The 15223-nt window shown below is 37.7% G+C and overlaps 1 protein-coding gene across 1 annotated transcript in view; it reads left to right on the forward strand.

Annotated features, from left to right (window-relative positions):
* Positions 1-2194: 2194 nt before the first annotated feature.
* Positions 2195-15223, forward strand: part of TOPAZ1 (testis and ovary specific TOPAZ 1) — a 138940-nt gene continuing 125911 nt past the window's right edge. The window contains 4 exon segments of the mRNA XM_059388313.1: positions 2195-2512; positions 2515-2638; positions 3081-3661; positions 3663-5557. Coding sequence (XP_059244296.1) covers positions 2285-2512; positions 2515-2638; positions 3081-3661; positions 3663-5557 — 2828 coding nt within the window. The 5' untranslated portion in view covers positions 2195-2284.

Consider the following 15223-nt stretch of genomic DNA (forward strand, 5'->3'; position numbering starts at 1 on the left):
CAAGTTTTTCTTAAAACATACAAAATGCAAAGACTAACAGAAGGTATCTGCGTTGAAAGAGATCCACGAGAAAAGAGCTGAAGGTAATGTGTTAGCAGGCAGGCAGGAATACCTGACACTCCTTGCTCCCAACACACACACACACACACACACGCACACACACAAGTGTAGGGAGAAAGATAGCAGGGAAGCTTCCTTGAGAGGTGATTCTCACACTGTATCTTGAAGGGGAACATGTAGTTCACCAGGCAGAAAAGCAAAAAACAATTTCCAGGACTAGCATGTAGAGAGGCACAGGCCTGACACAGTATACAAAGTGCAGGAGATATGTATTGTTAGAAGATCGTTTTTTCCTCCAAAAGATAAAGTCATGATTTTCATAAAGATGTTAAAATGAAAGTGTGTTAATGACTTTCTATCATCAGGCAGATTTTATAATTACCAGTTGAGAAGACAAGTCCGAAGAACAGACCCATTTATAGATCAGGAATTTTAAAGAGAATGTGCAAATTGAGGCAAAACTGGGTTCTTCCACCAGTGAGAGGAGAACATCTATAGTTCTAGTCAACTGAACATCTATATGACAGAATTCGCATGTCTACAGACCATCTTATGCATTGCTACTACTTATTTAAAACTTAGAGCTGTAAGATAGCTCCCATAGAATCAGAATCAGATAACGCAGAAGGGTGACTCCTTCACATAATTTTCCACCGAAGCTCAACTTTTCCCATACAGTGACAGTGAGAGACAAAATTCATTAAATATCTAGTGGCCACATCAGAGAGGGCCACAAATACCAAACTGAAGAGTTTGGACTTCTTTCTGCTAGTTGTAGTCTCTGAGTAAAGAAAATTCATGAGGAGCCAAGCTGAGAAATGCCAGCATCTCCTTTCATGGGAGGGGAGGGGCAAGGCTGGCAGCAGGTAGAAGCTTCTTTGGAATAATACAAATATCACCAGCTAGACCCCAAGATCTGACTGTACTGCCCACCTGCTTGTACTCACTGACCTTTGTCCCACATTTTTCCTTAAGCTCTTTTTTCCTGCTTATACCTTAACTCAGGCAAATGAAAGTGAAATCTCCCTGGAGCAGTAACTACTGCCTCTGCCCACCCAGACAACCCACACTGGTTTGAACTTAACCCCTGACTCACGCTTGCACAGTTGGACCACAGAGTGGCCTGTGGAATGATTGAAGACTACTTTTACCTCATTATAATACTAAAATCTCCAGCCAAGAAGAAGCCTGAGCCTCGTTTACATAACATACAATGTCATGTATAGGAATATTTTCTTAAGACACATGCAGGATCCTATGCCTGCCTCTACATATGATAACAAGGCTTCTCTATCTAAATATTCATCCTAGCCCTAAATAAAAGGAACCCATTCACCCCTGCTAGGGAGTCACGGCTTTGGAAGTTATTACCCATAATCTCCTTATTTGCTGCAAATGAAGTTTCTTTGTGCCACAACTCAGTCTGGTGCAATTTCTGACTCACCAAGGAGCAAACTCAAGGTTGGTTCGATTACACAAGGACAGAAGCATGAATACAATTTAGGAGGCTGATGCAGTAGATCAGTCAGATTCCAGGAGCCAGAACCAAATAGCAAAGGGGAGAGTGGCTGACAAACACAGAAAGTAGAATCAAGCAGACATAATGAATGTGGCTGAGAGGGATGATGTGGAAAGAAGCTGTGTTTAAAGGTTTCTGAATTTCTTAAGACAAGTAAGTGGATGGTGGCACATCCACCAACACAGGAGCAAGCCTGTGAGGGAAGATAAGCTCAGTGTTGCAACCATACAAGAGCTTGAGGTGCCTATAGGATATGTGGGTAAATAAATCAAGAGGGCTGATAGAAAGGGACCCCACGTGGTTTGGGGATGGTTAGAAGCCACTGGCCAGCAGTCATCTCTGCCAGCGGCCAAGCGGAAGGGGCAGCAAGTGAGAGAAAGAGCCCTGAAAGTTTCCAGGAGACTCTGGCCTAGAAAGGCGCCACGGGCCACGGTCGCAAGCAGTGAAGCCTGCAATCAGGCCTTGCACTGGCTTGGGCCCTTCTGCCCGTTGGGCCCCGCCCAGCCTGCCTAGGTCTGCAGCGCCCAGACCCCACTTCCGCTTCCGGCCCCCGAGCCAGACGGCAGGCGGCGCGGAGCTGGGCCAAGGCTGGGGTCTTGGCAGCGGAAGCAGCTTTTGCGTGGCGGGTGGCCGCCTGTGAGTGGGTGCGGCCGGCCTCGGAGGGCATCAGCGGGCATCGCGGGCAGGGCGGGCCGCCCGGGGCTGATGCGGCGGCTGCTGCCCTCGGGCCCCACGGCGGCCCACGGGCGTGAAGGCGACGCGCGAGGCTCGAGGAAGCGAGGCCGGCGGCCAGGGCCAGGCGAAGCGGGAGGCTGCGGCCCTGAGGTCTGGGAACGCGAGGAGAGCAGGCAAAAGAGGAGAATGGTGGCCCGGGCGTCTGGGAGAGAAGAGGTGGAAAGTGACAAGTCGGGTGAGGAGTCCGGGCTGGGAAGGCTGCTGTGAGGCGGCTGAGAGGAGGGTCTGGGGGCCAGGGGAGCCCTTCGGACCCCTCAGATCCTCAGGGATTAGAAGCAGCAAAGGAGGCGGAGCTCCCCTTGCATTTGGGCAGACAGCAAGAAAGCGCTCAGGGATTGCTCCCATTTTTGCATTTGCACCTCAGCCTGCCCCATCATTGTTTCACACTAGTGTTTAACTTGAGTTTGTGTGGGCTTTACCGATGCACGTGGTTGACCAGGAGGGGGAAGAACAGGAATTCTCTTAGAAGGTGTTTGCCCTGTTAGGAGCCCTTGATCAGAATTACGGTAAGAGGAATTCCTACTAGTGATCCATTTTGGATAGTGTGAAGTGATACTGATGCTAGAGGTTATTCAGCTGCCTTGAAACTTATGTATGTAGTTCCTTAACAGAAATTAGGTCTTTCATTTAAAAGCATTTGTGTGTTCCCATACAGCTATTCAGGGAAATAAAAGTGGATGGCTTCACAATTTTTAAATTTTAAGTGGTATTGCTTTTTCCTCCTCAATATAAAATCTTTTCTGGTATGTTTTGTTGTTTTGATCAGCCAAGGAAAAAAGAAAAGTTACTGAAGCCTCAAGTGATGATCCACAGCCAGGGACTGACCTGGTAAGAAAGGAATCATTAACCAATTCGGAATCTTTCCAAACAGTGGAGTGCAGTGAATTTCAAAGTATGGCTTTCTTGCGGTCTTTGGGTAAGGAAGGTTTGGTAGAAGGTATTAAAAGAAGAATTTGAATTAAAAAACTTAAGGGCTTAGAAAGCCCTTAAAAAGTCCTTCTCAAAATAACTGAAAATAAGGCTACACAAAATATTAAGGTTGAATTCCAAGATGAACTGTACAGGAATACTTCAAAATATTCTTGTAACAGCTTGTCACCTGTAGTAGAAAGTAATTCCATTTTAAAATTACATGATTGCAGTTGTTTCCCCCATTCCAAGGGTTGTAATGATGAAAATAGCCTTTCATATAAACGTGATGGTGGACGTATGCATGTACCAGAAAATTCCTGAAAGTTAAAGAAAGAAAACTTTAGGAGTCTTGCAGATAAGAGTGACACAAATAATGCTCCTCAGCTTTTACAAACTGAAGAAAACTTAATGGGAGTAAATAAGTTATTGCTTGAAAAAAACTGATTTATACCAAAGTAAAAGTAATGGCTTGTTTTCCTGCCTTCAGAATGAAAACAATAAATACTCAATAGAGGAGAGCAATGTTGGGAGAAAACCCAGGAAAAGGATGAAGGTGTCTGAAAAAGGAGATGAAATGATTATTGAGATGAACTTCTCTAATATGTATAGCAAGTCTGAGTTGGCATTACAAGAAAACCAAACAGGTGCTGAGGATAAAGGAGCAGAGACTTTAGAGGCTAAAAAAAGTCCTTTAAAAGTTTTGAGAAAAATAAACCACAATACACTCTCGCCAGTGGGTCATTTATTAAGTCTTCCAGAAACAGCAGGGAAAAAACCAAGTCCTGGACATCATGTAAATGCTATGTTTCAGAAAACCCTTGAGCCACTTTTGGAAGAAGAAATAAAAAATGATTCAGAGCACTTAGGATTTAAAAGCATGGAGTCAGAAGAGTATATTAAGTTGGTGCAAAGCTCGATAGTGAAATTACCTAGTGATTGCAGTAATTTTGAAAAGAGATCTTCATGGGAAGAATTGAGAAATGAAGCTGAAGAATTGAAGTTAGGCTGTCACAGAACAATACCGATGACTGGTAAAAGAACTTGGCCTTGTTATTCCTGTGCTAGAATATCTGCCCAGTGTTGGAAAAAGTCTTCCTTGCCAGATTCAAATAACTGTCTTCCTGGGTCTCGGGAAAGTTTTAAGCAAGATGATTTTCTTAAACACCAAACAAATCAAACTCACTTAACTGATTCTAAATTATCATTACAAAGTACCATAACAGAAACAAACAGTGAATCTTCAAGTAAAGAAAAATTGGATTCTAATTTAAATTGTTTGTCTTTAGTCTCCACAATAGAACCTACTTTGATGATTATAAAGGAACCCATAATTGATGATAAAAAGATACAGTCAGAGGAACTAAGCAGAAGTGGTTCGGAGGTAGTTTCTAATACTACTGAAGATACTCAGCTAACTAATGTGCCTCAAAACTTAACAGGAAGTAAAAAAAAAGATAGAGGGAATTTAACAAAATTTAATTTGACAGTGGCTTCCCAGGATGTCCAGGAAGCAAATAACTCTATAGGCAAAACTATTCATCGAAAAGCATGCATTGCTAAGCAAACCCTTGTGGTTCCAGACTTAGTGAAAATACTGAACACAGGCCGGCTGACTAATTTTAAAATTCCATTACTTAAGAATAAAACAGAAAAAAAGAAAGAAATAAATGCAAGGTCATCAGAGAGAGAAGCATATAGTCCCTTAGAACTTCTTGACAATTTATCTGGAGCCGAGGTAAGACAAAATAGGAATAAAGAAAATATTTCTACAGTAACTTCAGGACCTCAGTCTTTGAGAATACAAAATAGTGTAACTCCAGTGCAAGCTAATTCTGACTCATGCAGCTGCAAGCATTCCTGTAGTATTTCTTCAAGTTTTTTAAAGCAAGGTAATGGTAATAAACCATCCAACCACATCTCTGAACCAGGCAATATTATTTCAAACAAGGAAGCTGTTTCTCTCACAGTTGAAAGAAATAATTTTTCTTGTGATCTTGGGTGTATCGAGAAAAGTCCTGCTTTCTGCTCTAATGAACAAGAAACATTCAAACCAGTTTTCTCTGAAGTTAGTGGTAGAGAAATGACTAAGAACTTTTCAGAAATTAAAATGGGGTTTCCAGATATTCTTAAAGCATATGAAGATGATGTCCTCTTAATTGATGTCATTCAAGATGACCCAGACCTCTTTGGGGTCTCCAGTGAAGGGGAGCTCTCATTTACTTCAGAGTTCCCTATGATAAACCAGGAACCCAATGTTGCTGAAGAGCACCAGTCAACAGACTCTAAGCACATGGAACTTCCAGAAAAAAAAGAACCAAGCGATGACTTGAGGTATGCATGTTCCAGTATGCCTTTTGGTGCAGATTATTGTTGGTTTCAAAAGCATTTTCTGCTCTTAAGTATCACTAATTTATTCAGTCATCACTGAAGCTCCATTATTTTTTTAAACTCCCTTATTTACTAAATGTAATACAGCACATTACTGCTGAGACCTGGACATGTCATTATGCTAAAATTAGTGAAAATAAAACAATTACACACTTCTTAGAAATTATAATGGGGCAGATTAGCTGTTCAGAATTTAAAAAGATGGTTTGTAAAGTGGCTTTTAAAACTACTAACATTGCTTCTTTCAAAAGTGTATTTGTTTTCCTATTATTACAACAAATATAGATATACTTTTTTAAAAAAGATTTTATTTATTTATTTGACAGAGATCACAAGTAGGTAGAGAGAGAGAGAGAGGCAGAAGTAGCTCCCTGCTGAGCAGAGAGCCCGATATGGGGCTCGATTCCAGGACCCTGGGATCATGACCTGAACCGAAGGCAGAGGCTTTAACCCACTGAGCCACCCAGGCGCCCCAGTTACACTTTTATTTCTGACAAGTTACTTATTAAGAAGCTTATATTTTAACCCATCTTCTGTGATTTCCTTCTTAGATTAAAAATTAGTTTTTTAAGGAATGTAGAAGCCTTAGAAAGTTTATTTGATGTATTTAGGACTCGAGAGTAGAATCAAAAGTTAAACTAGTTTTCAGAGGAAAGTAGCATTTTCTCAGGGTTCTGCTTTTTAAGGTGATGGTTCTAAATGATGATTTAGCCCCCAAAGAGGGCAAGTTTGCCTGAGGCAACTTAAAAATGAAACCCAAGTGGTAACTTTTGTGCTCAGGAATTTGATTCATTCTGGTTGGTCCAAATTTTATATTATGTCACATTTTACTAAACTTTTATGATTCTTTAAACTCTGATTTATATGTTACAATACTTGAATAAAGGAATGTTTTGTGAACAGAAACATGAAAACATTTTCTGCTAAGATTCACTGCTACATTACTTAAATCTCTCTGGTATTTATAAATTTTGTTTGGTTACTTTTGTGATATCATATTCTTCTTGATGTTCTTAGCGTTTTAAGAACTTGTTACTTATCACCAAATAGAATCCTTTCTATCTGCTAAATGAAGGACTAAGAGCTTTATTATTTATTTTTAGTGATGTAATGAGATAGGGTTGATAATCTGCCCATTTTGAAGATGGAAAAAGTAAAGATGACAAGTTGTCACTTGTCCAGGGTCACACTGCTAATAACATAATCTGGATTTAATTTAGGTCTATCTTACTGTAGAATTAAGGGCTTAAGAAAAAAAAGATTAGTGGTCAAGAACTTGACCTTTGTACTCCTTATAATTTTTTAATCTCCTTGCCACCTAGCAGCTATGAGAACTTTTAGGCAAATTATTTTACCATATCTGTAAAAAGGGAAGATATTGCCTCACAGGTTAAATCAAAGAATGGATTTTGGTTTTAGCATGGCACTAGGTGAGGAGTAAGGGTTCAATAGAAGGTAGTTTTTGAACGTGATTTTAACTCTTGTTATACCATGCATCCTTTGAGGAATTCATAAGGGAAATTAGAACAAATCTGCTATTTAGGAGAAGACCTCTCAGTTAGCTAGTAGGATGTTTCTACCACCAAAGGTAGAAAGAGAAAACTGTGAATTAGGCAGGAAGTTTGCTTTTTTGTTTGTTTGTTTGTTTTTAGTATAATGGCTCATTTTTGAAAAAGTGATAGATGTTTGTTACAGTAAAAGTATAAAAGGGGGAATCCTAAAACTACCACCACAAATAACAAATTAATTGCCAACAATTTGTATTTATTTAGGCATATAGGTAAATATAATTTTAGAAAAATTGTAGCATGCCATTTTTTAGTAAAAGCATTTACTTTTATTAACTTAATTGAGGGTATGGGGACTAAGGCAAACCTAAAGGGATTGCTGAAACAATACACTTCTCCTTCACAGGAGATTAGTTTCTAAGTGTCTCTTTTAAGTTAATAAGATTATTTAAAAGTTTGAATTTGATCATGACTTTTAAAAATTGTGTTCTTAGTTCAGATAGAAGCCAGCAGCATTTGCTTTTCTAAATTGATTCAGTTCCCCACCACCAATCCTTTTACTTACTTTCCTCTAATATTGGCTATTTAGTTGGCTATATTTTAAAGCTTTTTTTTTTTTTTTCGGGAAGAGTTCATGATGGCTCTGTTCTTTAAGATCTTGGATACATGGGAATGTTGTCTAAGAGCAAATTGGATATAAAATTTTCAATTTATGTTTTTCCTTTTTACAACTATATAATCATTTCTACCTGTTTTCTCACTTTGAGTGGTGTTGTGGAAAAGTCTGAAGCCAAACTAATTCTCTGTTACTCCTTTAAACTGCTGCCACTGCTTCCACCATTATTGTCTTCTTTTCCTGCTCCCTCTTCCTCCTCTGCTGTCACTTGTTTCTCCTAGACAAGGTGAATCAGTTTGATTTGCAGTATCAAATTTACTTCAGATGATTTTTCTGATTGTCTTTGAACTTCATTTCTCCTTATTTCAAAAGCACCAATTATTATTCTTTTATTGGCTTCTTTTCTTTCATATCTCCTTCTGAAATTTTGGTTTTCAAATAAACTTGAAAATTTCCTCAGTTATTTTAAATGTTTTCTGCAATAGAAATACCAGTTTTATAATCATCTACAGTGCTAGTATAAACTTAACAGGGAAAAGTTGAGGTCTGATAACGAGAGGATCTGCTAATAGTTGTGCAGAAAGTTCTTAATGGTTCTAGAACTAAATGAAGCTTAAAATATAATTTCACATTTCACTTCTTTTCCTTTTATCAACCAGTTGGTAGTTCATGTATTACTTTTTCCTCATGCTAAGACAGTAAGAGGTTGAAGCCTGTTAGACTTGAGTTTGCATTTTATAGGAACAGAAATTAAAGGTGGGAGGGTTAGGCCCAAATACTGTTAGAAGTTCTGGACTTCCTCTTTTGTTAAAACAGGTAGAAAAACCCAAGTTAATACAATTATTGAGTAAAGTGTTCTTAGACATGTTAGGGAGAATTTTTAAGATGTTTAAGTTATGTTAGAATGCTTATTCATTGTTGATCTCTGCAGTGGGTAAAGCCTATATTAAAATCCAGATTGTTAGAATTGTATTGGAACTAAAACACTTGAACTGATGAGCTTGGCAATCTATGATTTGTGAAATTTGTAAAATTTTTGAAGTTGCCTGCAAATACAGTTGGAAATCAGAGAATATAATAGTGCTGGACTTAGAATATAGGATTATCTTCAATCACAATTTTATTATATCCTAAAATTTCAGTTGAATGATATTATTCAGTGGATCATTGAGATTTTAAGAGTCTGCCAAGTATTTAAGGGAATTATTATGTAGCCATGGAAGAAAAATCAGTGTGTCTGAAATAAAAATATACAAACTAAAGTACTAAGAATACTAGTAGTTTAGAAAAAAAGAGATGAAAATGCATCCTGGGAAAGTCAAAATTTCTACTGATTCTTGAAGTTTGGATTGATTTAACAAAGGGGAAGAAGTTAAAAAGTTTGGTGGGGGAAGAAACATAATAAAAAGGTGGGCAGAAGATAAAGGTAGATATGAATATGGTTGTGTAGGGCAGATTATGAACCATTTGCTGACTCAGAGTTAGGAGCCATTTCTGTACCCATAGCACCTTTTGCTACCTTGGTTATGGCACTGATTTTTTTTTTTTTTTTTAATTTTTAAAAATTTCTTTTCAGGGTAACAGTATTCATTGTTTTTGCACCACACCTGGTGCTCCATGCAATCTGTGCCCTCTCCAATACCCACCACCTGGTACCACAACCCCCCACCCCCGCCCCTTCAAAACCCTCAGGTTGTTTTTCAGAGTCCATAGTCTCTCATGGTTCACTTCCCCCTCCAATTTCCCTCAACTCCCTTCTCCTCTCCAACTCCCATTGTCCTCCATGCTATTTGTTATGCTCCACAGATAAGTGAAACCATGTGATAATTGACTCTCTCTGCTTGACTTATTTTACTGAGCATAATCTCTTCCAGTCCCGTCCATGTTGCTACAAAAGTTGGGTATTTGTCCTTTCTGATGGAGGCATAATACTCCATAGTGTATATGGACCACATCTTCCTTATCCACTCGTCCGTTGAAGGACATCTTGGTTCTATCCACAGTTTGGTGACCGTGGCCATTGCTGCTATAAACATTGGGGTACAGATGGCCCTTCTTTTCATTGCATCTATATCTTTGGGGTAAATACCCAGGAGTGCAATGGCAGGGATATAGGGAAGCTCTATTTTTAATTTCTCAAGGAATCTCCACACTGTTCTCTGAAGTGGCTGCACCAACTTGCATTCCCACCAACAGTATAAGAGGGTTCTTCTTTCTCCACATCCCCTCCAACACATGTTTCCTGTCTTGCTAATTTTGGCCATTCTAACTGGTGTAAGGTGGTATTTAAATGTGGTTTTAATTTGAATCTCCCTGATGGCTAGTGATGAACATTTTTTCATGTGTCTGATAGTATGGCACTGATTTTATGATAGTACAATTTACATCTATCTCATCTGTTAAATTCTTGGACTTCGTGAGTGTAGGAAATGTCCATGTGTCATTTACCTTTGCAAGTTCAATTCATCATACTTTGAGGGAAGGGAGAGAATTAAATTTTTAATTTCTTCTATAGTAGGCTATTGCTCAGGCATCTAGATTTGAATATATATAAGTGGAGACAGTGAATCCTTTCTTTCTAAAGTAAATAAATGTTGATGAATAATGGGAACTAAGACCGGATGAGTAGGGTGATGGCAGATTAAGAAGGTTGGAAAGTTCGTCATCAGCATTGGAACTCATCCGTACAGAACTGATGCTGGTGATCAGTGAGGATCAGTTACACCATCTTTGCAAATTGGATTTAAATCCATAAGGAACATTGTACGTTCTGGAGCTGATAATAATAAACACAAACTTATAGAGGGGAAAATGCCTGGTACCAAGGTCATTCAAATGACTCAAAGCGCAGTCTTTCTCTCCCTTGTATATTTGGACTGTAGCCTTTCAGGATGCTTACCTTGCTCCATTCTCCCTTTCCACTGAATATCTGAGACATGCTACAGTGCAAAATTTTACACTCAATTGTCAAAACTAATATATAGTGTCCACCCTATGATAGATACATCATTTATATTATTTTATTTAGTAAATTATTTATTTATTTAGTAAGTAATTATGAGTTTGAAACTGACCCTTTCTTTTTATTTTAATTTTTTTGAGTACAGTTGACTTATAATATTATATTAGTTTCAGGTATATAGCATAGTGACTCAACATCTCTGTACCCTATACTTTGCTTCCCACAAGTATAGCTACTATCTGTCACCATACAACGCTATTAAAATATCATTGACTGTTTCTGGTGCTGTGCCTTTTATTCCCATGACTTACTCATTCCATAATGAGAAACCTGTATCTCTTGCTCCCCTTTACCCACTTGTCCCATTCCCCTACTCCCTGTCCTTTTGGCAACCATCAGGTTATTCTCTATTGGTCTGATTCTGCTTTTTGTTTATTCATTTGTTTATTAGATTCCACATATGAGTGAAATCGTGTAGAATTTGTCTTTCTCAGTCTAACTGATGTCACATGATACCCATCCATGTTGTTGCAATAGCATGATCATCCTTTTTTAGTACTAAGTATTATTGTGTGTGTGTGTGTGTATGTACACCACATCTTTCTTATCCATTCATCTATCAATGGATACTTAGGTTGCTTCCATATCTTGGCTAATGTAAATGCTGCAGTAAACAGAGGTGCATATATTAATGTTTTCATTTTCTTTCAGTAGTAGCATTATTGGATCATATGGCAGTTCTATTTTTAATTTTTTGAGGAACCTCCATACTGTTTTCCACAGAGGCTGTACTAATTTGCATTCTCACCAACAGTACATAAGGGTTCCTTTTTCTCCACATCCTCACTAATACTTGTTATTTCTTGTGTTTTTGATTTTAACCATTCTGACAGGTATAAAGTGATCTTTCATTGTGGTTTTGATTTGCATTTTTCTGATGGTTAGTGATACTGAGCATCTTTTCATGTGTCCATTGTCCATCTGTGTGTCTTCTTTGGAAAAATGTATGTTCAGGTCCTCCAAAACTAGCTCCCTTTAAAATTGAATCAAAGTGTTTAACTCTGCAAAGGACATACAGCTGGTAAGTTAGTAAGGGCTGAGATCTGAGCCCAGAGTAACCTGCTCTGAAGTTTGTCTCCCCAGCCCAAAACAATGCTGGGAGATTGGCATTTTGGTTACTTTTATGGCTTTAATTCAATTATTCTACAGATTGCTACAAAACATTAATTTGCTTTTTATCTCTTTTCTGTCTCATCTCTTTCTCTTTAAAGTGTCATTTTGACTTCACTTTTTTCTCTTGGACCATGTAAACCATTGTTTTTTGTCTTTGACAGGATATATTATACTTGGTGGAGTGATCATTTATTTGTAGTATTAGGGGACCTAGCACTGTGGCATTGGGTTAGGCAACCTCTGGCCAATGAATTGGATAATATTTCTCTGCTTTTGGCCACTTGTTATTTGCAGAATAATTGCCCTAGGAAATTTGTGGCAGCCCTATTCAGAGACAGAGTACGTGAATGTATAAATAAATGAGCACTGACCACAAGTCATCTAGTTAACTCTTAAAAAAGCAATAACATTCTGAGTTTTTCTTGGGCAATATTTTTCAGACTTGTTCTGCTAGTAATTATTCTAGAGCAGTCCTGTTCCACCTTTTTGTCAATTAACCTTAGTAAAGATACATAATTGTATTATAATCCAGTGTATATTTAAGAATATGTGAAACAGTGGATTTACAAAAACAATATTTTCTTTACTATAAGGGATGTAGTATCATATTTTGTATTTTATTTTGTTTTATTTAAAAAAAAAAGTCCTGGGTGGAACACATTAAACTTCATCATCCCCCTCGTAAAATGCTCTGGTTAGAGGATAAATCTAATGTAATCCATGTTGTTCTTCAGAAGCCTCTTTTACTACTCTCTCTTTTTTGCTCAGATCTTCTCTTTTGCATCTCTGTACTTCTGTAGCCTCACCCAAGTCTGTTTTTTTGTTTCCTTTCTTCCCCCTACCTTTCACTTTTAAAAAATTTTATTATATTGAAATTCAATTAATTAACATTAACATATTAGTTGCAGAGGTGGAGTTCAGTGACTCATCAGTTGTGTGTAACACCCAGTGCTCACTACATCAAGTGCCCTCCTTAATGCACGTAACTCAGTTACCCCATCTTCCCACCTACTTCCCCTTCAGCAACCTTCCGTTTATTTCCTAAAATTAAGAGTCTCTTATGATTTACCTCCCTCTCTTATTATATCTTATTTTATTTTTCCTTCTCTTCATTTTTGAACCTTCCCCCTCTCAAGGCAGAGCTATACCTTTCTACTCCACCAGTGCAAAACTGTAAAATAATTTGTGTGGATTATAATGTTGCTTTATTATTTTTTTTTAAACTCAGATTGACTGTCAAATTCAAAAAAAAACTAAATTACTTCTAAGAAGAGTGACATGTGCAATTTTACTTTCCTTGTGAGTTATTCATAGTAAAAATTTCTCACACTTTTAAACTTTGCCAGAAATAAAACTACTATTTTAATACAGTACTTTCAAATTAAAGTAGTACACTTGCTGTACCTTTTATGGCTTTGTTTTATTTGCAGGAATAACTGTCTTTGTGTGTGGAGGTATACCTATTTAAAAATGTAACTTTCATAATAATTAGCAACTGCAAAAACATTCCTCAATTCTTCTCTATTTGAGTCACTTAATTGTATTCATGTTATTACTTTAATATCTCTCACAGTTTTTCCTTCCTTTCAGTTCTCACTGCTACTGTCTTATTCATCTTTCTTCTAGATTATTGTAATGAGCTCCTAGTTAGTCTTCCTGAATTCTTAGTTTATCCTCCACATATTGATATTCAGAAATAGAAATTGATCTGCCAGTGACTGCTACATTGCTTCAGTGGCTTTTAGCCACCTGAGGATAGAATCTAAATTGCTTGGCTTGTCTTTTTTAAGGCTCTTAGTGGATTTCATTCATTCTCTTTGACAACGGTTTTAGTGGGGAGAAAGGGGAGTGAAAGGCTAATGAAAGATAAGCACAAGCTGCTCACTGTTTACACAATATATCATGTACTTGAATCCTTTTGCATGTTTCTTTTCTTCTTTTTTAATTTTTTAAAAAGATTTTGTTTAGAGAGCATGAGCAGATGGGAGGGGGGTGAACCAGAGGAAGAGGGAGAAGCAGACTCCTAACTGAGCAGGAAGTCAGATGCAGGGCTCAGTTCCAGGCCTTTGTAATCATGACCTGAGCTGAAGGCAGACTCTTAACTGACTGAGACACCCAGGAGCCCCTGCATGTTTCATTACCTGGAAGTCCCTTTCTTTTTATTCAGTTACTCAAATCTCATCTGAGCTGTTATTCTAAGAATTTGTTCCAGTAGTCCTCTTGGTGTATCTCTCAGTATAATATGTCTGTTTGTATGTGAGCCTTCCTTATACTGGGATTTTCTAGATAGAAGAGAGGCATCTTCATTTGGGTCTCCCTATTGGACCAGGAAGATGTTAGGTGCTAAGTATATGGAGAGCAAGTAGATACACATGGGCCCTGTCCTCACTGAGATTTTCATCTACCAGGAGAGACAGATAATTAAGCAAGTACAATCAAATATGATAGTAGAAGTACAAGATTTTAAAGGTTTCCTGGTCAAAGTAACATGTAAGATGAACACTAAAGGATTAGCAGGAATTAGCCGATTGGTGAAGAAAAGTAATTAGAATTTTGTCATAGAAGAAAGAGCCAATGTAAAGGCCCACAGGGAAAGGCATGTCATAACTGAGAAATAGAAATAATGTTCCCGTGGCTTAGGGCTTGTATGGCAAGAAATAAAGCTACAAAATGTGCAAAAAGCTAAGTCATTAAGGGCCTTTCAAACAGGATGACCATATAATTTATCTTCTGAACTAAAAAACTTTTGGGAGTGAAATGAGGAATTTTTAATAAGATATGCCAGGACAACAAGCATAAATAGACCAGCCTAGATACACTAGAAGTCATTGTGAGTTTGAACTTTATCCCAAGAGCATATAGGGATTCACTAAAGGACTTTTAAATAGACCAGATTTACATTTTAAAAATCATTGTAGCTCTGGCATGGAGAATAAATTGGTAGGGAGCTATTATAATAATTAGGCTAAAGGACAAGATGACTTAAAACAGAAATGGGAGTGTATTTGAGAGAGATTTAGGACATGAAGATTAATTAATCTGACAGATTAATCAGAAGTAGGAATTAAGAATGATACCTGGTTTCTCTCTTATTTCAAAGAAAGTCATAATTCTCTAACATGAAGGGGCAGGATTGGGGATGTGTTCTGGTAATGATGTGAAATTTAGACATGTTGAGTTGGAGAGACCACTGAAATACTAAAATGGAGCTATTTAGTAGACAGAGTCTAAAAGAGGGAAATAATTAAGGAAGGAGATTTGCATATTATGAGTCTCTGTTTGAATTTATTATCTTCTCATTCCTTAAAATGTATTTTTCTGATTGTTTTTAGGGCTTTATGTCAGGGAAC

Source organism: Mustela nigripes, chromosome 2 (genome assembly GCF_022355385.1).
Source record: "Mustela nigripes isolate SB6536 chromosome 2, MUSNIG.SB6536, whole genome shotgun sequence".
Taxonomy (NCBI): Eukaryota; Metazoa; Chordata; class Mammalia; order Carnivora; family Mustelidae; genus Mustela; species Mustela nigripes.